The 25,173-nt window shown below is 35.0% G+C and overlaps 3 protein-coding genes and 2 pseudogenes across 5 annotated transcripts; 2 read left to right on the top strand and 3 right to left on the bottom strand.

Moving 5' to 3' along the window:
* Positions 1–147: 147 nt before the first annotated feature.
* Positions 148–3,126, bottom strand: LOC111314097 (protein DEHYDRATION-INDUCED 19 homolog 3-like). Its single transcript, XM_022915128.2, has 5 exons — positions 2,863–3,126; positions 2,595–2,737; positions 1,547–1,624; positions 1,055–1,314; positions 148–484 (listed from the first exon to the last, which is right to left on the bottom strand). Exons 1-5 carry the CDS (start codon positions 2,933–2,935, stop codon positions 385–387), a joined length of 654 nt encoding a protein of 217 aa, XP_022770863.2. The 5' UTR covers positions 2,936–3,126; the 3' UTR covers positions 148–384.
* Positions 3,127–3,275: 149 nt separating this feature from the next.
* On the top strand, positions 3,276–6,152 carry LOC111314095 (tlg2p-like protein a). 2 transcript variants are annotated; one of them, XM_022915124.2, is made up of 8 exons: positions 3,276–4,004; positions 4,119–4,395; positions 4,543–4,632; positions 4,746–4,823; positions 5,113–5,190; positions 5,259–5,324; positions 5,404–5,484; positions 5,753–6,152. In XM_022915124.2, the coding sequence occupies exons 1-8, from the start codon at positions 3,814–3,816 to the stop codon at positions 5,858–5,860; spliced, it is 969 nt and encodes a 322-aa protein (XP_022770859.2). In that variant the 5' UTR covers positions 3,276–3,813; the 3' UTR covers positions 5,861–6,152. The 2 variants fall into 2 exon arrangements, with proteins under 2 accessions (XP_022770859.2, XP_022770860.2); XM_022915125.2 differs by having other exon boundaries at positions 3,415–4,004; positions 4,122–4,395.
* A 3,891-nt stretch (positions 6,153–10,043) lies between these two features.
* On the bottom strand, positions 10,044–12,827 carry LOC111313394 (COBRA-like protein 7). The gene is made up of 2 exons (XM_022914067.2): positions 12,006–12,827; positions 10,044–11,529 (listed from the first exon to the last, which is right to left on the bottom strand). Exons 1-2 carry the CDS (start codon positions 12,559–12,561, stop codon positions 10,115–10,117), a joined length of 1,971 nt encoding a protein of 656 aa, XP_022769802.2. The 5' UTR covers positions 12,562–12,827; the 3' UTR covers positions 10,044–10,114.
* A 787-nt stretch (positions 12,828–13,614) lies between these two features.
* Positions 13,615–15,944, top strand: LOC111313052 (cellulose synthase-like protein D5; annotated as a pseudogene).
* A 2,779-nt stretch (positions 15,945–18,723) lies between these two features.
* On the bottom strand, positions 18,724–21,501 carry LOC111314094 (putative galacturonosyltransferase-like 7 pseudogene; annotated as a pseudogene). Its single transcript, XR_016332457.1, has 2 exons — positions 19,971–21,501; positions 18,724–19,133 (listed from the first exon to the last, which is right to left on the bottom strand). The product of XR_016332457.1 is annotated as a putative galacturonosyltransferase-like 7 pseudogene (transcript).
* Positions 21,502–25,173: the final 3,672 nt, after the last annotated feature.

Genomic DNA, 25,173 nt, shown 5'->3' with positions numbered 1-25,173 from the left:
GAATCACAAATTTGAAGAAACATTAAAGAACTATTGCACAGATATTATCAAGGCACCTGCCGTTACTGAAAACATAGTTCAAATTTGTTAGTGCCTATGAAACTTCACATTCCGATAAACTAGCCAATGTAAGGATGAAAGAGGAAGTAAACAAAGCTGATATTGGCGTTATGCACTAATGCTTTAATGACATGAAAAATACAAGAGTCGGAACTCTGTTGTGGACTAATTGATAACATTGACCTGTAAAATAAATTACATTAGATTCCTGAATCTATCATAGCTTTCTCTATTAAAGTATCAGCATGTTCAACACAAGAAAACATGGATGATGGCACGTTTGTTAAAATTTGAAGTAGCGGACCATCAATTCTGTGCGGACCATCAATCGAAGATGGTGGATAACAATAGTCCTTGAACAAACTCGCACATCTTTGCCTTCTCCAAGTTCTCCTTATCTGACAAAGGGGATGAGTGACCATCTCTGTCCACCATAAAACTATCATGAACTTGCATCCGATAAAGGGGAAAAACTTAAGTAATAATCACTACTAGAAAAAAGAAAAAAGTAAAACCATATCCTGATACCATTAAGAGCAGATGGCAACATCACTCTTATATGTTCCACAAGTTGCGAAGCAAATGATATCAATTAGAAATACATAAGATCTGCTTGACTAAGTGAGCTTAAAACTTGTTATCAGACTTAAACATTAGGTCAAAGATTAAATGGGAGCAAAACCTCAAACACATTGTTTTCATTCTTATTTTCCTGCCAACCATTGTTGGTTATTTTTCTAGTCCCACCTTGCCTCAACATATAAGTCATTGTGATTATGGTGTGCAGTCATTTGTTTAAGCTTCAGAATTTAGAAAAACAAAATTTTTCTTTGTCATTCTTATTTTTCATGAACATTTATTTTCTCATGTACAATACCTCTTTACCATTTTTAAAAGAAATAACATAATCATGCTTTTACACCTCAGTTTCCAAAGGATTTAGCTTAGCTCAACCACTGAAGATAACATCTTAAAACATGACAGAATAACTTACTTTTCTAACATGTTCTCATCTGGGCCTTTTACTTCCAAGGATATTTCAGTAGAAGAGGCAGACTGTACACCTTCAGATGAATCAGCTGGAGGTGCATACGAAAGAAATGAAAGCAATGGATCAGGTGCTGTGTTGGAGGAAGAAAGTGAAGACCAGGACCTGGCAAGAAGAGATTGATAATGTGCATCGTCCAAATCTTTTCTCAAGGAAGAAAGAGTTGAATAAGAGTTGCCTTTGCAAAATTTTAATTTGTGGTTACTGTAATCACTGGTCAAGGGACACCATGAAACTCAAAGCATCATCATGATCACACAAACAAAGTTACAAAATAGAAGAGACTTTTTTCAGAGAGATTCAATAAAGAAAGAAGATGTGATGATAAACATTTCAAGCACAATGAAATAATGTAGAACATGAAAATGAGTTGAAAAAAGGAAAAAAAAAAAAAACAAAATGAATAACATCCCCAACTCAAATGAAATAAAAGGATATCTTGAAAATATTCCCATGCTGTGTTGTTATGTGGTCAACCATGTTCATCCCTACCCTCAGAGCACAAACAGGACATACCTGCAATTATAAGCAATACTGATTAATTGATTTTAAGCATCATGCGTGTCTAAAGCACAATTAAAACTAAGCTATCTAAGTACCCTGATTATTCTGAGATTTGAAACAAATACTTCCTTTGGGTAAGTTCTGCATTGCATTTGTTCTTCTCAAACAGAAGACTTCCTATTATGTAATGAGGCATATTTAGGAAAAGTTCTATAAGCTAGAATATGCCCTGACAATGTACAAAGCCTCAATTCAAGCCAACAGACCAAAACATACACAAAAGAGAGAAGGAGAAAGAATATGTTCTGACATCTTAACTTCAATCAATGAAACCAAAGTAGGGAAACCAAAAGGAGCTCTAGAATATTATGAATTAATGTCAGGTTCATAAGAAAAAGGCATAACGGACAAATAATAAAGACAGAATGCCATTCAAAGGGTCAAGGTGAAAACAAATTTTGTCCAGTAGCTCTAGCAATCATCAATGCGGTACCAAGGGAAAAGATGGATGAAGTCAAAAAACACTTTTATAGCTTCTATGAGTCAGACTGGGTAAACAAGAGCAATTTGAGCCAGACAAAAATGCAAGATGTTAGAAATGTTGGCTAGTAAAGAATCTAACACGTTCATGAACGAGTGACAATAGAGTGATAATACTGAATAAGAAGGGTGGAAACAGAATTGAGGATTTCAGTTCTGATAACATGTATTCATCAATCCAAGTTTTCCAGTAGGATTGCCAAACACCTTCAAATGCCATTCCTCTTCCCCCAAGTGGCAAAGGCAATTCAAGGCATTCTTTTGCTGGATCAACTTGTGCACAGCCAGTAAAAGGTTCCTTCTTTTCTAAACATTATCGACAATTACCAAAGTAAAGCATACCCAGGAAGAGCACAAACATTACCTAAATATCAATTCGAACAATCTTTCCAAAATAACAAACTTTTATGCCAAACAAAAAATCTAGAAGGCAAGTGCGTACCCCATAGCCAGCTTCAAGATGATGTTCCTCATCAATATGGCAGCACAATCCAAGTAAATCAAAATCCTCAGAACAATATGGGCAGGAGTATTCTGTCTTCAATTCATCATCTTCTTCAATCTCCTCAAAATCAATACAAAGATCTGCTTCCAAAAACAAGAACACACCATTTCAGTAACCACACAAAATCCAGAAATCCAAAACCCAAAACAAAAATAACAAAGGTAGAAAACAAAAAGCCAAAATGAAAAAAAAAAAAAAAAACCACTTTGGGATTTAAGAGTTGACTGATAGCTTCTTGATGAAGCTGAGAAAGCAAAGCTCCAAGTATCATCCTCCATTGAAAATTGATCACGCTCTAAAACTACAGGTGGCTTTGTTTCTAAAAAGGGTAAGAATTTAACAAAGTTGCTTCTTCGATTTTACTTTTTTTAATAATTTTTTTTCCAAATTTTCGTGTCGCTTTCCAGTTAGGAGCAAAGAGCGAGTTAAAAGGAGGAAGCGAATTCGGGGAAAAACACTGGGAAACTTTGTTTGTCGTTTGAGGTTGTAAGGGGAGCTGGATGCTTAGCGACCACGATTTCCGACTTTCTGAAATGACCACTAACTCCCTCTTGTTTATCATGAACTACCTTCAACAACCAATGTTATTATGCTGTAAAAACGAGGATTATAATTATTTAGTATTTTAATTACTTTTATTATGTCCATTAAAGTTTGGATTTATTACTGAACCAAACGATTTGAGGTTCGTTTCATTAAAGTGCGAATGCCGACCACGTTAAATTGCCCTTGGGAGTGTGTAAGACCCGTCTGTGAGATTGGACCAGGTCTTAAGGCCCACTTATTGAAATTGCAACGTATTTGTCACGGAAAAAAATGGAAACGTTCTAGTGAAATAGGGCCAATATCCAACTACTGAATCTTGGCCCTGTTTATTGGCTGATTGAGCTTTATTGATGGCATCATCCAGTTCCCGGTTGGCCCAGCTGTACGAATGCGGACAGTACCGTCCGTCTTTGGAAGCTAAATTAACTTCTGGTGTCGAGAGATCTCGTAATAAATCAAGTCAAAGCTTTTTCCGTCTTCAGGTATTCCCTCCTTCTCTCATTTTCTCATCCCAAAAACCCTCAAAACCCCCAATTTTCCTTCTGAGTCCTACTCCTTTCATTTCTCTTCCGATTCCCAACGACAACCCTAACCGTTTTTTTTTTTTCCAATGGCGACGAGAAACCGGACCCTCCTGTACAAAAAGCACAGGGACGCATTAAAGAGCGTTCGAGCTCCTCTCTCTTCCTCAGCGTCCGGTTCCGGTGGTCCGGTGATTGAAATGGTTAATGCTTCTTTCCTTCACTCCAATCGCTCTTCGTACACTCCCCTCAGCACCGAAGAAGAACCTGGTCCTTCAAGGTAAGTAACTACCTCTCCATTTCTTTTATTTTATTTTTTTTGTCTTTTCAATCGAAAAAAATGTTATGCTTAATAAATACTATCGAATTTCATTTCATTTTATTTTTGTTGCAGCAGTGGTGCGTTTACGGTAGGTTTCCCGCTGGCGTGGGTTGACGATTCGGAAGAAATAGCGGCAAATACTCAACGAGCTAAGGTCAAGATAGCGGAGTTAGCCAAAGCTCATTCCAAGGCTTTAATGCCTTCATTTGGAGACGGCAAAGAAGATCAACGCGCTATTGAGGTTTTAACCAAAGAAATTACTGATCTATTAAGGAAATCTGAAAAGAGATTGCGAAAGCTTTCGAGCAACGGATCTTCCGAGGATTCCAATCTCAGAAAAAATGTGCAGGTAATTGTTAATAATTCTATCATTCTTGAACAATGTTGATTATATTTATCTTCAATCATAGATTATGAGAATTTGGTATGAATTAATCTCTGATTATTTATCCACTGATTTACTTCTTTATTTATTTTTAAATTCCTCTTTGGGCAGCGTTCACTTGCAACAGAACTTCAAAGCCTATCGGTGGACCTGCGGCGAAAACAATCAACTTATTTGAAACGGCTACAGCTGCAAAAAGAGGTTTGTTTGGATTGAGTTTTGGTTTGGTCCATGTTAATCTCTATGAAGCTTTCTGTTACTGTGATTGTTTTATGCCCTGCTTAACTTTGTATGTATATTGTTTTGTGGTGTAGGGACAGGATGGTGTTGAGTTGGAGATGAATTTGAATGAGAACAGATATAGATTGGAAGACAGTGTATTCAGTGATGTGGTATGCCATTTTTTTTTAGTTGTACTTTCGAATTGCAACTGTTTCCATAGGTGAATTGATTTCTATGATTAGGATTTAGGTGTTAGGGATTTCAATTTCTACCGCAAAATCAGTGATGTGGTTGTAGAAATATAGGTCAGATGGATGCCAAACTCAACTGAAGTGTAGATTCGCACATCTGTTTGTAAATGTTTTGGTATATAATGGATTGCAAGTTCCTGAGTCATTTATGATTCAATTCACCAGTTTTATGTTCTAGTATAAATAACATGATGTGTGACTAATGCAGGGTTTTAATGAGCACCAAATGAGCAAGCTGAAGGAGAGTGAGTTCTCAACTGTAGAAAGGGAGAGAGAGATTGCTCAGGTATCTGGATGCATGTTATTTATTGTTTCAATGGTAGTTCCCTTCTAATGAATATAGTCATTTTGTAGGTTGTCAAATCAGTAACTGAGCTTGCTCAAATCATGAAAGATCTCTCAGTCCTTGTGATAGACCAGGTTTGAGATGCATCTTCATATTATGTTAGTTGTCGTTGATTGAAACTGGCTGATTTATTTATCTAATATCTTTTATCAGGGCACAATTGTTGATCGGATAGATTACAATATCCAAAATGTAGCTACATCAGTCGAGGAGGGCTTCAAAGAGCTTCAGAAGGTTCTGTATTTCTGCCTTTCAATGACCCATAATACATGCACACACAGACAAACTTATTCCTTTACATTGGAGCCATCCTGAATCATTTCCCCTTCCAAAACTCCTGGATAACAAAGACCACGTGTCCTCATTTAGTATACAGTTTCTTCTGAACTCAACATATGTGGTTTGTGCATTAGTTGCTATTGCTGTTCTTAGATTATTTTGGTTTTGGCAAAACTTCAGAGTTTTGTGTAAGACAATCATGTTGCATATATTGAAATTGCAGGCTGAACGAACACAGAAGAAGGGAGGGATGGTGATGTGTGCGACAGTGCTTGTTATTTTATGCTTCATCATGATAGTCCTTTTGATCCTCAAAGAGTTATTCTTGTGATCATATTATTGTACAGTACAAACAGCACCTTAGCATCCTACTTTGACATGATTCATCATGTGTATATTCGGATCTGCAATCCACCAATGATGATCCCAAGGATGATCTCTATAGGAATTTTGAAATTCTCAGTGGTTGTGGCTTGTGGGGAATTTTACCATAGTTTTGTATTGCACTTTTTTCTTAGAAGTTTGTGTAGAGAACATTATAGGAAATCTATTCAAATAGGTGCTAGAATATCGATTGTCAAGTTCCTTTGACACTGTAATGAAGTGAGTTTTACTAGGATCAATTCTTTGTGCGAATTTCTCTAGCCAACGAAAGAAGCACAAGGCATACTTGGGTTGTCATGGACTCTTGATATTCAAGTGGCATGATTATGCTGTCCCTGGTTTGATGCAAAACTACATGGTTCTAGCCTTCTAGGATATTATGATTAATCCGTTATCTACACGTTAGACATGAGGGCTTAATCAAGGAAAGTATTTTGCATTCGGACCAAGCCCTGTTTGGATTTGGTCCACCTCTACCTGTAGATATCCTACTATTTGAATCTGGGCCTTCGTCTGGAAATTTTCTAATTCTATAAATTTATAAAGGTTTATTCGGTCTATTTAAAATTTAGTTGAAAAACTTTAAAACTTACGCGTTGTTTATCGGATAAACTACTTGAACATTTTGTTACCTCTCACGCTTCAAGGTTCTATCTTCACCTTAGATTCGATGAATAAATGATCGAGTTCATCTCAGGTTTAATTAATAAAGATGAAATAAACTGTCCAGTTCTATATATCTTCATCTACGAAAAATGCAAGAATCCAACCTATGAAAGACATTAGTTGCTGATTGGTAACCAATAACGGACACTTTTAATTGTTAAATGATCATGTTTATATATTTTCCCCATAATTAATTAACGAATACTTATGTCATCAACCTTTTGATCCAATAATTAAAAGAGTAGTTATGACAAGTTGTAAGATTTGGGTTGAGCCAATTTCCATCACCAAAATAAAAAAAGTAAACGAGTACTTATTTGATCAAGGGTAATAATAATAATAATAATAATAATAATAATAATAATAATAGTAGGTATGTGCTCGTTGAAAATACTTTTAACAAACAAATTATAAAATATTGTGGTAAAAACAGGCACGTGAAACTAAATAAACAAGATCATTGCTCAAGAAATTAAGACCTAAGAAAAAATTAGATGAAAGTGTGAAAAAGGTTTTCAAACAAAAATTTAATAATCATTTAAGTTTTTGATATTTTATTACAATAAATTTAACCTTCAATTTTTTATTTTGGATTAGTTGAGCCTTAAAAATTTATTTTTATTAAATTAAACCTTAAACATTTATTTTTATCGAATTAAGCTTTTGATTATATACAAATTAATATTAATAATTAAATAATTTTTATCTAATAAAGATTCAATTGATAAGAATAAATGTTTAAAAATTTAATTAATTACAATAAAACGATAAAAACTTGAATAATTATTTAATTTTTATTTGAGCTTTTTTTTTTTTACATTTTAACCAAAATAATTGTTACTGATAACTCAGAAATGAGAATATAAAAAAATTATTAATGACACCTTAATATGAAAGATAAAGACCCTAGATTTTTTCGCTCCTTGAAGAAAGGGTATACCATAGCTTCTTTTCAAACGTTAAAAACGTAGAGCATCTTGATCTTGGGTTAGACTTCAGAAACATCTAGATTTCATCCCCACCTTGTTTATTTAACAAATCAAATCAAACAAACCCTAGACGCTGATTGCCTTACTACATAGTTTAGAAAGAAAAGCAAACAAAATTCAACCACATAGTTTCAGAAACCAGTTCTAAGGAAAAAATAGACAAAGAATGGAGCTAGATTATGCTATTATCAAAAGATGTGGAATGATTGGCCACCGGCATCTTGCTAGTAGTGTTTTATATTGTGTGCTTTTCTTCTATTTCCATTAATTCATTATTGGGTACAGCTGTTTTGAATAATGGATGAAAAGAATATTCAAAAAACTGTTTCGAAGAAAAGTTGTCTAATTATGTTATCGGTGAATTTTGTTAGTATTTGAATTGAATCTCATAATTTTACATCGAAAATTAAGTGAGTTTAAATTTATTTTTTAGTTTATCTTAAAGTTTAATAAAAATATAAAGGGTTTCATCCTTATAAATAAGGTATTTTATTTTTAGTTTGATATTGTTAATCCTAGAGAGTTAGAGAGATTGTTTTCATTCTAAAAGTCTCACAGTTGTAAAGATTTATTTGTTAGTAGATTGTGTTTGGAATAGGTTATTTTGAGTTGATCCGAACCAAATATATTTATATGTTTTTATTCTTGATTTGAGCTTGTTATTTTGTGTGTGAGTGTTGCTTATAGGTATTGATTTTCCCAACAAATAGTATTAGAGTCAGGTTCGAGGTTTAAGGTTCGTGCGATCAAGAGATCGTGAAGCAGTTTTTCAAGATGTCTGAAAAATATATGTCTGGTATGTTTATGCTTAAGTTTGAGATTTCGTTATTTGATGAAAAGAGTAATTTTATGTTATGATAAAATACGATTCAAGATCTATTAATACAACAAAAGTTAGATTAGACATTAAAGAATAATAAACCTGAAAGAATATCTGATGTTAATTAAAATAAAATTAAAAAAAAAACTGTTAATATTATTATATTGACGTTAGCTCTAAAAATAAAGTACAATATTAGAAAGAATGCTTCGAAAGCTTTTATACGAAGGTATATGAATTGTTGTGCTTAGTTTAGTTTAATTTTATAATCATTGCTATTTTAGCCCTTTTTCTTTAATTTTCTTTAATATATATTTTTTTGTAGTCATTCATTTTGTTCGTTGACAGTTCATTAATTTTTAATGTTTTGATTTTGAATTCAGAAAGCAAATAAAAAGAAAAAAAAGATTAATGGGTTTGTTTTCTTTTACATTTTTTAATTTTTTTAGATGATGGGGTTAATTTTTACAATTGGTTTTAGAGGAGTTTCTCATAAAATAGAGTAAAACACAGCAGTGCAGCAGTGCTTTTTTCTCACTTTTTTCTTTTGATGGTAAATTAGGGTTTAAGTTTGAATACTGTGAACCAATCACGGGTATATAGAGAAAGAAGTTACTACTTGATTATAATTATTTGTTTTTATATTTGAAATTTCAATGGAAAGACTTCGGCATTAATGGTTACTCATGATTTGATTCTATAATCCTAGATGATTATATTCGTCTCATGATTTTATACTTTGATGTGGTGATTCTTAGTTACCAAGTGTCTATTAATTAGCGAGAGACGCAGTTGCTTTGCTTCGAGAAGACGAAAACAGATTTGATGTTGCCATATGTGATTTACTTATGCCTGATATGGATGGATTTAAGCTTCTTGAGATCATTGGATTAGAGATAGACTTGCCGGTTGTTAGTAAGTAAAGAATTTACAAAAAAAAAAAAAAAACAACATATACCAGCGTTTAATTACTTCTATGAACTAAATTTGATTCGAATCCTGTTTATGGTATACAGTGATGTCTTCGGATGATGGAAAAGGAGTTGTTATGAAAGGTATAATCCATGGAGCTCGTGATTATTTGGTGAAACCAGTTCTTATGAAGTGATTAGACTCATTTGGCAGCATGTGGTTCGGAAGAAAAAACGTACCTTGGAGAGTTTCAGCAGCCTGGGAGCATTAATGTTAAAGACAGGTTATTGCTATTAGAACAAGCCAACGATGCTGATGATCAAATGCCTGCGAAAGATAAAGGAAGCCTGCAAAGCTTGAAACGGACAAGAGATGGTGAGGATGAAGATATTGGTGTGGTGAATCCTCTGATGAAGTGACGACTGTTAAGAAACTGAGGATGATTTGGACACGAGCTCCATGACATGTTTGTTGCTGCTGTAAATCAACTAGGACGTGACAGTATGAACTCTCTAAATTTGAAAGAAAATTTTGAATCTAACCTTATGGCTGAATAAAACGAGAGAGAACTGCAGGATATCCAACCGAACTGCAGGATATTCAAATTTTTCTTTCAAATATACATTGTTGTTGTTTCTTTAAATTAGAACATTAAACTTTTGTATATGCAGTAATAGTTCAATGCTAAAAATCAGCCTCTAAACCCAAAGGCCAAACACGTATTGGCCCTAAGAAGGCAACTGAAAAAGGAAAAAAACAAATTTGGAGCAGCTATAATAACAATTTCATCCAACTAATTAAGGCAATACAACAGCTATTGATGCATTAGAAATAAAAGGGCAAGTGTCAGAAAGCCAAAAATGCTGGTTGCTGCACTGATACTGGGAGCTTTGTTAGGAAGAATAGTGGGAAGTGCACACTCCTCTCCGTTAAACCATACTTTGGATGGAAAACCATCCCCTTTTGCCACATTAATACCAGGTGTAGACTTCTTTGTGAACGAGATAACTGATTGCTGAGTACCAGGAACACGGGGATCCTTTTTCGGGTTGGCACCATTTGCTTCTGCCATAAGATAATTCAAACCTGGACGACCTTGCATGAATATTGTGTTGTTGGAGCCAAGCAGCACACTTCCATTAAAGGTGTAGACTTCTTCAAAGCCTGGTACTGCTTTGTCCAATTGAACGGCTGCGAACCAATCTGCAAAGCTAGTTTCACCCCAGTTAAAAATAGTGATCCTTGCACTCCATCCACCTCTGTAATCTGATAATAAGTGCCAGTTTATGCTAACTCCACAGTTATCTCCACATGGCAATGGATTCGGAACTGCTCGTCGTTTTATTTTAGCCCACTCCAAAGCTTTAGCAGTTCGGTTGTCAAAAGGTATAAGAAGAGCATCAGGTGGTATAAGTAGAGCTGGCTCTCTAGCACTGCAGGTCTGACTTGGGTTGGCGTTACAGCCACATGCACATGTATTGCATGGAATAGCAGAATCATTGAAAAATGCAGAGTATGAGACACAACATCTTGGAACTGTCTCCTTGGACCATGTTATATTGCAAACTACTTGCCAACTGGCAACTGCCGCTGTTTCTGAAGGCAAACCACTTGGATCAGGGAATCGACTTGGGCTTACTTGCAGTGGAGACCCGCATTCATAATCAGGATTCATAGTGCCATTGATCTTCCAGTTCTGAGGTGGAGCTAGCTCTGTCCTATTCAAGTCTGGTGGCATTTTGTAAACTTGCATTTGAAAAGATGATTTAGACTTGCTTGGATCCATTAAAGGGGGCAGGATCGTCCCATTTCGACAGCAGAAGGGAATTCCCCCAAGAATCGAGTCATTTGCCCTTGTTGGAGGTAGGTCAATAATCGTTGGCCTTCTCTCACAATTCAATGCCTGCGAAAAATCCATATCCTTGTAGTACTGACCTTGGCTGCCAAAAATGCAGTCTGTTGTATCAACAACATAAGGGTAAGCTCCTTTCATGGCATAGATGAATTCCTCCCTCATCCAATCAAAGCTCAATTGCCAATTATCAAGGCGACCAAGAGGGTTATGGTTTGATATTGAAACCTGTGCCAAGTAATTATTATCATATGCCCTGATCACATCATACATGATTATAAGATCACCCTCTTGCCTAGGCAAGAATTCATCATTTAGCCCACCGTTTGAATCAGAGTTTGTATCTTTAATGCAGCATACATGCATCTCATTGTTCCCTAGTGAAAACCATAAAAAATAAACTAATCAATTAATAGAATGCAGATAGATTTCAAACTTTCGATTTCCTATAAAACAGATCAGATAGCTAACAGAAAGTCAAAGGTAACAGTGTCGTACAAATTATTGACAACACACATTTTCTTTAGACTTTTCAAAAATATTATTTCTGAGGGTAAAGTATGTGTTATCCCTGGTCAAAATCATTAACTTCACTTATAAAACAGTTCAAAGTTGAAGTGGATTCATGCATTCATGCCTTACATATTGACTTTTCAACGAAACTTATAGTATTACTAGGTATTATTTTATGCTCCAAAACGATCATTTTCACGATTTAATTAAAAAAAATGTAAATTTCCTAATTGTTTCTCTGTTTCTACACTTGAACCATAGAATTATTGCACGTACTATCTCCAAAAGCAATCTCCTAAAGAATTTCACATAAAATCAATTTCATTAAAAAAAATTAGACCTTGCTTGGTGGCATTATGACAAGAATACCCATCATTAACAAGACTAATATTGAGCGGCATGGGGACAGCCGGAGCTCCAACACCGAACTGTGTACCCACCAATCCGACCCGAACCTCCATTTGTGTCATGTCCCCGGCAGTCTCCACAGCCGATTTAAGGTCACTCATAGGGAACCCAGCAAAAACGGTGCCGTTTCCAACTTCAGCAGGGAGCGGACTCCCATCAGCCAAAACAGCGTTAGAAGCAGAGACCAAAAGCTCCTTGTGCTGAAACCCGACAAACGCTCTCCAAGACTTGAGCTCGTGAAGTCCGTTGTTGAGAACAGTTAAAGTGGACTCGAAACGGTACGCTTGGTTGGTTGGGTCGGTGGGAGGGATGCTATTACCTGCGGTATAGGTGTAGGATAAGAATATGCCGTTGCATGAGTCGGAGGCTGGCGCTGGAGCAGGAGCTGGAGATGGAGTTTGGGGTTGAGAAAGTGACGTGTTGAGGAGAGAAACTGAAAGCAAAAAGAAGGTGAAGATGATGAGATGGAGTTTGTCAGCCTGAGCCATTGGGTTGATGGTTTTGTCAGATAAATTGTTGAAGGAATTCAAAGGGGGTTTGGTAAGGAGTTGGTTTTGTTAAAGGAGAAGGGTTTTAAAAATTGGAAATGATGAATGGTTGTGGAGTGCCGGCTCTGTTTCTTTCTTCTTCATTGCAACTTTGCTGGCATAAGCAAAGAAAGAGCGAGAACTGGTCTTTTCTCTCGTCTTTGATTTTCTTCTTCTACAATTCATTTTTTTTAATTTCCCTTTTATTTTCAAAAGAGTTGGTTTTACTTGTTCACTTATTTAAAAAAAAAAAAAAAAAGACGACCCAGTTTTTGTTGTAGTTTAACGATAACATTTTATGTCGTAGTCATTTGAAAGTTTTTGTTCAGAGATTTATAAAAAAAAAATGTTGACATTTCAAAAACAAGACCAGGTAAGGTTCAAATAGAGGAGATGTGGGGGCCCATATGTGACATTCCATGCCCACTTTCTTGAATGTGGGCCATTGGGCCTGTTCCTTTCATTTACTCTAGCCCATTAAATTTTGACCTACTCTTTCTTCGAGCACCTTGTAAATTCTAACAAAATAATCAATCAACAATAAACTATTACAAACAAAAAATAAACATTTTAAGTCATACCATTTTAATTTTTGAGTTCTTTTTTAAAAAAAATTATTCATTTTGTATGTGGATAGTTTTAAATGTGAGTAATAATAACATGTGTGGTTAAATTTAGATCACAAGGAAAACTATGATTATATTTTTGTTATTCAGTTAAAAAACCACAAGTTACGAAGTCTTAATAACTTGTGTGGTTGTGCATGTCTTATATGTTAAAAGTCTTTTTTTTTTTTAATTTTGGTCATTAATTTATTTGTAAAAGTTGTTTACAGATATAATGTCTTTATTTATGTTTCTACTTTATTAACTTTATTGGAATTAATATAATAATTGCAATATTAGGTTTTGTTGAACCGTAAGAAAATTTGAAGTTTTTCATGGCCTGCGTAGGATGATCATATTCAGTTAATACTCTCTCTCTCTCTCTATATATCTTTCTTGTAAAATGTCAATGTTTTCTTTAATAATAAGGGGCTTGACAACTTTTATGAGATTATTATATTTGAATAACGTTTGAGAAGCTTGAGTTGTGTTGATCGGATTGCAGTCCGATTTAGAAGGAAGAGATGAGCTTGTCCAATTGGGTCAATGTGCCCCCATCTTCTTTGGTCTATATTCTTGACAAGGAGGGCTTACCTGCCGCCTTGATATCTGTCCAAATTGGCTCAGATGGTTCTCGCTGGCCTGGAACATGGGCTTCTGCTGAGCCAGACAATTCTAGAGAAGATCATGCCGGGATTATTAAGGAATGTTTCACAATTCAATTTATGGTATTAATGGCTATTACATTTATGTGATTTTCAAATGCTAAAATTTGGTCTTCTCTGCTGGCAATGCTCGCTCCACCAAATGTAGTACCAGTTTATGCTGCTGAAGCAAATGGAGAGAACTTGATACAAGGTTGCCTATGCTAGTTTATATGCCTCGTGAGAAACGGCCAGGTCATGATCACAATAAGAAAGCTGGAGCCATGAATGCTCTGGTTCGAACCAGTGCTATCATGTCAAACGCCCATTCATCATTAATCTTGACTGTGGTTACTACATTGCAATTCTTTGGCTCTCAGGGAAGGAAAGTGATTTATGCTTGACTGAGGTGGTGGCAGGATCTGGTATGTTCAATTCCCACATATGTTTGAGGGAATTGTCCCGAATGACGGTATGCAAATCATAATGCGTGTTCTTTGATGTGAGCATGAGAGCTCTTGATGGGTTACAGGGTCCAAAGTATATAGATACAGGCTGCATTTTCTGGAAAACTGCCTATTCTGGAGAACTTCTTTCTATAGGTTTAGTCCTCCTCGAGCCACTGATGAGCATCATGGGTAGTTTGGTAGAAGGAAAATCAAGTTATTGTTAAGGAAATCCAAGGTGAAGAAGAAAGCAGAAGATGAGATATTATTGCCAAATAATGGGGAACATAACGATGATGATGAAGCAGATATTGAATCTTTGCTTCTTCCCAAAAGGTTTGGGAACTCTACTTCGCTGGCAGCATCAATCCCTGTTGCTGAATACCAATGAAGGCTGCTTCAGGATCTGCAAGGAAAAGGAATAAAGGTAGACCTGCAGGTTCTCTTGCAGTGCGACGTGAGCCTTCGGATGCTGCAACTGCTGCTGAGGCAACGAGTGTTATCTCTTGCTTCATCGAGGATAAAACTGTGTGGGACGAGTTGGATGGATATATGGCTCCGCAACAGATGTGGCGACCGGTTATAGAATACACAATCGGGGATGAAGATCAATGCAAAACCAAGAGGGATGCATTCCGAGAGACTGCTCCAATCAATTTAACAGACAGGCTGCACCAAGTCCTTCGCTGGGCAACTGGTTCTGTTGAGATATTCTTTTCGACGAACAATGCACTATTTGTTAGTCGTCTCATGAAATTCTTGCAAAGAGTAGTATATTCCAATGTGGGAATGTACCCTTTCTCTTCCATGTTTCTCCTAGTCTACTGCATTTTCCCAGCAGTTTCTTTATTCTCTGGGCAGTTCATAGTGCAGTCTCTCAGTGTGACCTTCCTGAAATTCTTGTTGGATATCACAATCACCTTGTGCCTGCTTGCTATCCTTGAAATCAAATATTTGACTGGTGGAACCAGTGCCTATCCTGCAGCTATGCTACAAGGACTCTTAAATGATATATCAGGAGTTGACATCTCATTTACATTAACTTCAAATATGCCACCCCAGAGGACGGTAATGACGAGTTTGCTGAGCTATATGTCGTAGAATGGAGCTTCCTAATGGTTTCTCCAATCACAATTACGATGGTAAACTTTATTGCAATGGTAGTGGGTATAGCAAGAACCATCTACAGCACCTTTCCAAGGTGGAGCAAGCTTCTCGGTGGGATTTCTTCGGCTTCTGGGTCCTCTGCCATCTCTATCCATTTGCAAAGGGTTTGATGGGAAGGAGGGGAAAAGTAGCAACCATTGTTTTTGTGTGGTCTGGCTTACTCTCCATCATTATTTCCTTGCTTTGGGTGCATTTAAGTCCCCCATCTGGAAGGCAGGATCACATTAAGTTCCAGTTCCCTTGATTTATTTCTGTTATAGGCTGCTCAGCAACACAAAAGCATGAAATTTCTCAACTTCATTCTGTAGCTTTATTTTCTGTCTTTTCACCTTGAATGAAATTTGGTTTGAGATTTGTTGCTTTTGATACTTTCTATACAATTGAAATGGAACATATCTATCATCTGAGATTCTAAATTTGCAGTAATAGCTTCTTCTTCTTCTTCTTGTTCATATATACAATTTCTATGCTTTTAGAATCGGTTCAAGATAGTATAAGAGTCTCAACGACAGGTGGTAGCTTTTTCAGGCATATGATAGAACCCGGTAGATTAAGATGGAACTTGAAGGAATTTTTTATAATCGAATTCCAGTTTCTATTAGTCCAGAACAGTTTATACAATAATGTGGGAAGCTTGATTAGCTGTCACCAAATTACTGTATGTTGGGGTGGACTAAGTGGAGGCGGAATTGATTGCTTTGCTGCTGCAGTAATTGGTGACTCTCCCCCAAAAAATTTAACAATTCTTAGGTCTTGAAAATTTCTTTGGGTAAATAAAACAGTTTGGGATTTGTCAACATAATGCAGGGGTAAACAAAACAAAAGTAGTTACATTGTCAGATCATCTCTATTATAACATGGCAAATTATGAGCTAACTTAATAAAGCATAATTAACGTCACTAGTTCATTGAGCTTCCAATGGGCTCTTATCTTTGGAGTCAGAATATTATAAATCAATGATATTAAATTTTTAGAAGATGACCAAATTATTCTAAAAAGAAGAAGAATCTTGTTTTTCTTGTTTTTCTTTTTTTTTTTTTTTGGGGGGGGGGGGGGGAGGGGGAGATAATTGAGTTTTTAAGTACTGATGAATGTGACATCGTAGCGTCTAAATAAGCTGAGCAAGGGCTGCTTTCGGAAGAAAAAGACACCTTTTAGCATTTTAAACCTACTATACATTAAAATCCAAGACAACGAAATTCCTTTAAACTCTTTGCCCAGGACTCAGTCATTACTATTTTCTGTAGCTTATGAGGTGGGGAGAAAAAGATTGGAGGTCACTTAGATAAAGATATTAAATTTCAGCTTAATACTTTGTTCCTATACTAAAAAAACTAAAATAAAAAAATTGCCTGTTGTTTTGGTGCATTTTGTCGGTGCCACTTTGAAAATTTTCTCTGGGGAATATGCGGTCGAAATTGCCACCGAAACTGTAGAGGAGGTGGCGTAGACAGTCAATGACACCCCTTTCTTCGCGTTGGTTTGTTGTTTGTTGCTTTTTGGACCCAAGTAAAGAAACTTTTATCTATTGCTTTGAGTCCTTGGTAAGTCTTAAACCAAACACCACTTATTAGATTCGGGTAAGATGACTAGTTCAAGTTTATTCCTCCATTCGATTCGCATATGATGTTTGGGTACAAAACACAGCTATTAGATAAGCCCCACTAGATTGAAGCAGGAGCCTTTGATTCGAGAATAGCCAGGAAAGTTTGGGATTGTAGCACTGGGGGTGGTGAACCAATGATCGTTGATGGTTACCATTTTACCCCGCGTATTAACCGAGCGGCCGTTTCTAGCTGTACAGGTTCTCAATGCCTTCAACACCCATTTCATACCCAGCTTTTTTCTTCTTTTGTGGTCTTTCCTCACATGCCACAATCAGCTGATAAAATAGTTTTAGAACCAGAAACCGAACATACCTCTCTGCTTTTAACCTTTCCATGGGGAAAGAAAAGTCTGAACAGAAGATTTCCAAGAACCCCAAAATTTTCAGTCATCGTTTGCGTAACACGCAAAACTTGATTTGATCTACTTGATTCCAATTGCTAAAGCGACTAATATCAGGCAGCCATGAAAATCAATGTCAACATTTTGTAGATACTTGGTGTTGTTGATATGCACATGGAATAAAAGGGATAGTTTTGTAGCAACACAAAGAAGACCACGCAACGTAGTTTGAAGGTTCCTCAGACAAGCTTTATGTCAGTAAATTATTTCGTGCCGTTCCCAGCAGATCCTTCCATAAGAAAGAAATGCGCGGACTCCCACTGGGCTCTGGGGACCAATTGATTGCGATGGATTTAGGGGTGCGTACATCTCTTGTACCTGCTAAGACACATTCTAAAGCCTTGTAATCTTTTGGCATTCCGGGGAAATGATCTCCTCTTCATAAAATTGGGAATTTAGAAAACAAAAAATTAAATAAAAATAACAATAAAGAAAATAAAAATCTGCATGTATCACATTATCAGCCAGCAATTCCATCCACATGAAAAATAACGTACTCCAAGTACCCAAGGTGTAAAGGGAAAGTTCGTCTGAATCCATGTCTTTTAGGCACACATGAAATCAAATAGTAATAACTTTTCACCTATATTTATGCAATAATAATTAATTAAATTATGTAAAGCCATATTAAGTCAAGGGTTTTCTACATGAATCTCGGTCGACTTGTGGAGTCACCGACTTACCTGCTCGCCTCTCCTTCTATATGAATCTAACCTCACCAAATGATTAAAAGCAACTGGATTAGGATTTGATTACAATAATTGAGATCGAGAGCTGTCAGCGTCAGATCGATCTTTTTATGATTTCACCACCAAAAATCAATGTAGGCCCAGGCAGCAGATGTTACCATATCCACGTTAAATTTTATTTTAATTATAACCTTTTTTTCATAGTGGTTAAAGAAAAGACCAGCTACGAAACAAGCAGCCGCAAGTAGGTTGAAGCCACATAGCCAGTTAGCCACAATATTAAGCTTGACATTAACACGATGAACCCAAAAGGAACAAATCATACGGTGCTGAGTAACCGTAATACGGCTAGTTGATTCTACATTGCATCAATGGCCACGTGTGATGCTAGGGCGAAAGGTATCGGTCCCCATTCCAACTTTGGACATTTCCTACCCTACTATGACATATTGGTCCCACTTTTGCTGCCACCATTCTAGTTTAATCGCTCGATTTCTTAAGCTTCATTTACACAATCGCCCATTATTAATCATTACTACTATAATTTATTTGGTGGATAAAATATTAATAATAGAAAGTATGTATCACTTTATTTAGAGTAAAAAAATACAAATTACCAGAAAATACACATACAAATCTGACGCCAAAGAGAGAATATGTGACAGCCACCTAAAAGTGTGCAAAGGAACAGTGTGGGAGGTAGTTCACAAGTCTTCCGCCGCTGCCACCAGAGCACAAAATCACCAAAAAGAAACAAATTTACAGCCCCATGAACTAAGCAGGGGGCTATCCAAACCTCTTTTAGATTCGTCCAATGCCTAAATTAGTTCTCCAGCCGGCACCGCAACGCACCCCCACCTCAATTAGGTCCCTTTTTGGCCACCATCGGACATGGACAACCAACTGGTAAATTAAAAGATCACATGCCCTTTACCACTCCATCCAAGTCCACTTCTTTGCTCATTGCACTCCACCTACAACAATATAAATTTGGCTGATTCATTTTTCTGAATTTTCGTCTCTAAATTTCAATTTGGTAAATGAGGTGAGGTGGTGTATATCTTTAGAAAAGCAAGCATGCACGTACTCATACTCAATAGAGCTATGCACCTTTTCTAAGTGACCTACCTAAAACCACTGCATCACATTTTTGCCAAAATGGCCTACCAGCGTCTAACAAAGAAAATCAATGTGATCCTGCGATCCGATCCCCGCCGCACAAACGGCATTTAAGGAAACGAAGATGACAGAGCAGAGATCATGTTAAAGATTATTGGGAAGAATAAGAAACTCCTAAAGAACAGAACGAGTAGACCGACACCAGCAGGAAGCCATTAATCTAATTTATGTTCTTGCCAGGTGCTTGTAATTGTAAATACAACAATTTTTCTTAGAAGTACAATTTGGTCATTTTAATATTTTTCCACCTCGATGCCACTATTACCGCGTGGACTGCTTCCACGGAAAGGATAAACTTTTGTTTGTGTCTGGACCTAGAAAGCAACTGAAACTCTAAAACTACCGTTTTTAATCTAACGCACAACTCCTTGAAACACACTCCGAAAAAGAGTTTATGCAAACTTGAATATCTGCTGTTCTTTTTTTTTTTTTTCTAATTTTATCTTCAGAACAATAGAATACAAATGGAATGAGAAATGAATTTAATAAAATAAAAAAGTGAAGAAAAAAAATCAGTAGGTCACAATCATAGTAAAGAAGACGACGCAAAATAATGAAGAGAAAATCGTAAAATGAAAAACAAAAATAATAAAATAAGTGACAAAAAAAAAACAATCCTGGTAGGAATTTACCGGCGACTATTCCTGCTGTGATTTCAATGTGAGTGTCCGTACAAGTCATAAGGCGCCCATAATGCGTCGAGTGGACACGGCCGTTTCGAATCAAGCCTAAGCCATGGCTTACCGCTACCGGACCAATGCAACAGGCTAACCGGACCCGGATGCAAGTCTCGACAACTTCCCCTCACATTGTCCCCACCCAACCCATGCTGGTTCCACCTATGCTCAATGGGCGCCACGCGTCCCCCAAAAACCAGCAAGAACGGCGGCAACGAACCAAGCTCGTAGATCCGGCAACTTTTCTGGATCTCCATCCACCTTTCGATCCGTTTCGTGTACCCGACCCGCCTCCATTTCACCAGATCTATCACCATCACCCCTGTGTTAAAATAGCATGGCTTCCTCCCTTTGAATGTCCCCGAAAACCGTTCGTCCGACCAGAAACTGCCCGTGAAATATTTTGTGAAGTTGGCATGGCAATATTCCGGAGCCCCGATTGTTCGCGAACTGAGGTTTGTACTCCACAGCTTAGAGATGTCGTCAACAACGACTAGATCAGAGTCCAAATAAATCACTCTCCGTACGCAAGGCTCTAGCAGATCCGCTATGTAATTTCTAGCATAATTTAACGGCTGTTCAAGCGCTTGCCTAACAGAAGACGATATCAAGTTCCGTACAATATCAGGATCGAAATAATAAACCCTGAACTTCAATTGAGGGAACGTGGACCGAACTAGGGTTTCCAGATTGGTCTCCGAGACTAGGAAATGGAAGAAAACGTTCTCCGGACACAATGAATGCTGGAGAATGGAGTTAACGGCTGCGATTGAGCCACGGAGGTACTCAACATCGAGAGTAATAGCCACATGGACTAAAGAAGGATCGCAGACGCCGGTGATTTTGTGGTCGGTGAAGCCACATTCGTCGGCATTGCGAAATTCGGAGGATTTTCGAAAAGAGAATCGGTCCACCAGTGAGTGTGGTGACGTGGACACCTGATATGACGGTAAACGGAGGTAACTGTCGAGATGAGAGGATCTAATGGCTTCAGCTGGAGGAAATGACTGGAGTGAAGGAGAGAGAACAATCATCACCATTGCAGCTGAAAAGAACCCTGAAAATCGCATTATCCAAAGCATCTTGATACCGTAAATCCCTCTCCTCTTCTTTTTTTTAGATTTGAAATCGAACCGTTCTGCTAAGATTAAAGAGAGGGAGGATCGGAAGAATGATAGGGTTCCTTTTAGTTCCGCCAGAGTTCAAAAGGGCAAAATGAATAAATATGGAGTAAAGAAGCGAAGTTCAGAATCAATTTTTTTTTTCTTCTTTTGGCGCTGTATCAAAGTGGAATTTGCCGTGGGAACGAAGCCAACTTTGTTAGGAAAGAAACATCAGGAAGGAATCGGTGGAAAATGAACCACAGCGTAGAATTAGGGGGCCCGATGCTACGTTGGGCCGCCGGCCTAACGCTCTCACTTCCTTCAGTTCTTCCCCTCTCCGTCTCCTTCTCTTTCTCTTTAAGAGAAGCTGATGGTAACAGAACAGAGATAAGAGGCAGAGACTAGAGATAAAATAGCTTCTTTGAAGAGTTTTTTTATTAATTTATTTTTTCAAGGTTAAACATAATTAAAATTTTTATGGTAAAGAGTATCCAATAAGATAAAAGATTTATATGATTAATATATATATTTTTTTATCATTAAAAGTTTAGAAATAGGTAAATTATTTAATTTTTAGATTAAAATAAAATTTATCGTATTTAATAATTTAAAAAAAATAATTATAAATTATATATTTAAAATAATTTTAATAAATAATCACTAATAAATTTTAAATATAAAATTTCTTCATCGAAAAAATAATTTTAATAAATTATTTATTGATTATATATATTTACAATGCTTAACAGGTACATTTTGTACGTTGTTTTTGTATGCGTCACTCGTTTCCTCTTTTGGTGTTTAATCATCGTTTTATATTCTTCAATTTAAAATCATAAAAAAAATATTAACCAAAATGTTTCGGGTCTGATCCGAACCCAACTCATTGTCTTTAGTTTATAATCCGATCGGTTCACTTCCTTATTCTTAATCGGTTAATCTCATTCTCTTTTTCGGCAACGAAGCACATCATATTAATTTGGTTAAAATGACTTATAGATCTTTATTATTTTTATTTTTAAGAATTTAATTTTTTTAATATTATTTAAAATTTTTTAATTTTTTAATATTATTTTTTAAAAATTTTAATTTAATCATTAACGATATACAAGAATTAAATTTCTTAAAAAATAATATTATAGAAATTAAATTTTTTAAACATAGTATTATAAAAACAAAATTTTTAAAATAGTAATATAAAAACTAAATTCTTAAAAATCAAAAAAATAAAAACTCATTACACATTTTAACTTATTACTTTAACAGAGTTTGTTGTCGGTTTGGCATCGTTGTTTTACATCTAAAAGAACTTATCGTTATCAGTGGCCATGTACATATTTTTTGTGACCTGAACTTGCTTTCAAAGTAAAAAAGGTTTTTTTTTTTTGTAGGGGAAATATACAAATAATTATGAGAGGCATGTAGGTCTGATTTTGATATTGAATTTGGCTTACTGAGATTGTCATAATAAAATGTTGCTAGTAATCTTTAGATGCAATTGGTTGTAAGTGTGGCGATGGAGAAAATAGATTTTTGGTATAATATGTATTATTGTGGTTTTTGATGTGTGGATTGATGTAATGATATTAGGATGTTACTGAACATGGATCAATGACCATATATATCTAATCTATCACAAGTAATGGCAGCTGTACTGATTGAGAAAGAGCTATGTCTTATTCATAAAAACCAATTATTATAATTGAAATTTCCTTTTTATACTTTTCTTTAGGACCTAATCTGCCATTCGTACAAACTAACAAATTGTCGATTGTGCCATGTAATACAAATTCGGGTTTACGTTTGTATGATATGTAAAAATATTTGATGTAGAATGATAAATAGATACGAAAATAAAAATTTTATATTATATTTATTTTATATTTAAAAATAGATAAAATTATCAAAAATATTAATTGATTTTTTTATATAAATTGATCTAATTTTTTTAAAAATAAAAAATATTATTTTTAATCAATTAAATTAAATTTACATGTTTTGTTATATATTTAAAAATTATATCAATAATTTAAATTATATAATTTAAAAATAATAATAATTTTAATCAATAAATAAATTATTTTATTTTAATCTTTATATATATCAAATATAAAATAAAATAATTTTATTTTATTATATCTTGTATATTAAATACATTATATATATATATATGAAGTAATATTTTCCCATCGTTCCTATTCGAAAGGCCTTTGGCATGTGACATATGTTTCCCATAGTCGACCGTGAGCCAGTAATCATAACAATTGGTACAGCACCGCATTCCCGCACTTTACCTTTTTTTTTGCCCCAAATAATACGGATCAAAATAAAAAATAAAAAATAAAATCAAACACAAGGGTTAATGATTTATTAATAAGAGAAATTATCATTAATACTGAGAGTGAGTGGTGTGATCACTTTAAAATTGTAAGATTAATTGATCTCATTAAATTTTTAAAAATTAAATAATATATGTAATTAATATTTTACCCGACATCACTAAAATTTATTAAAAAGGGTCTAAAATAAATTTCATCTTCATTTATGCATATATTTTAATTTCAAAATCCTAATAATTTTCATTCACTATAAGTATAAATTTAACTCATGAGTTCCAAAAATTTTGTAGCATGTACTTCTATTGATTTTTTATTCATCACATATTTTGTCTTATTTTAATTTTGATTTTTTACTTATTTTTATTGAAATTCTTTCTTCATTTTATTGTATCATATTTATCAGCTATAGTTTTGTTCCTTATGAGTTTGATATAATTTATAAATGATTGATTTAATGTATTTGATAAAATAATATTTTATAAATAATAAGTTTATTCAATTTTACAAATTTAATCTCAAAAAATAAAAATATTGTATCATCTATCTATTTGCATTATTATTTAACATTCTAAATGCATGATAGTAAATATAAAAAATATATTTTTTGTGTAGCACAAATAATAAAAACTATTGAAATAAATTTTTGTTATGGATAAATCGAAAGAAAAAATGTATTCATTTAAAAATGATATTATATTATGCAGTATTTATTTTATATTGTGCAACTTAATATTATATTAAGTAACAAAATATTATAAACAAAAAATAAAATTATAGAATTGACCTCACTGACAAAAATTTTTATTAAGTCATAATAAATTTTTTTTTTAATTTTATAAGTGAGATTAATAAGATAATAAATATTTTATTGTGTATATTTGAAAAAAATAATTAAAAATATAGCATATGTTATTTTATTAATTTGATTTATGAAATAAAAAAATTATTGACAGTATATTAAATAATTTATTTTATTAATAATTTAATTTATTATATTCAATATTGATAATTGGGGATGTTTTATTTATTAATTAATTGACATTATTGTCCTTGATGGATCGGGTCCCGCCGAATCTATGGACCCCATCCAACTGTTCTTTGTCACATTTAACATGCAGATATAAAAATCTAAAATTACACGAAAACCGATATGGTTAAAAAGGCCAAGATGAACAAAGAAATCCAGTGGGCACTGACTTCTCCCGTCAGAAAAAACCAGAGGCCTTGTCTCCAGAGTAACATTTGGACCAATGAACTACAGCCACGTGTCTTGATTAAGGAAAAGTATGGTCAAATCCTCCTTGAGGGTGCACCGGTGCCAGTAGGAGTTACCGGACATGGTGCTGCCCACCACATCTCTGCCTGTGGTGCCAGCCAGAACAATTCAGCACGATTATTGTGCCTTGTGAAGCGTGTCCATCGGTCAGTTCATCGCAGTCCGTACAACTTAAAGTCTTTTAACAGGCTATGCTTTCCCCAGCCTGGAGGCCACTTAAACTTTACTATGCGAATCGGGTTTCCAACATATGGATTCAAAGATCTTAATCTAAGAAAACCGTACCCGATTGTTAATAGCATTATGGCCATCATTACGAGAGAAAAAATTAAAAAAATAAAAAATTAATTTAAAATTATAATATTTGATTTTATTTGAATCATTTTTTTTCTTTACATTAAATTTAAATATTAAATATATATATTATGTTTGAATTAAAT

This window comes from Durio zibethinus, chromosome 23, assembly GCF_047325235.1.
Source record: "Durio zibethinus cultivar Kanyao isolate XHJ-2024 chromosome 23, ASM4732523v1, whole genome shotgun sequence".
Classification (NCBI taxonomy): Eukaryota; Viridiplantae; Streptophyta; class Magnoliopsida; order Malvales; family Malvaceae; genus Durio; species Durio zibethinus.
The sequence above is the reverse complement of the archived record's forward strand: the minus strand, read 5'-3'. Positions and strand labels throughout refer to the sequence as shown.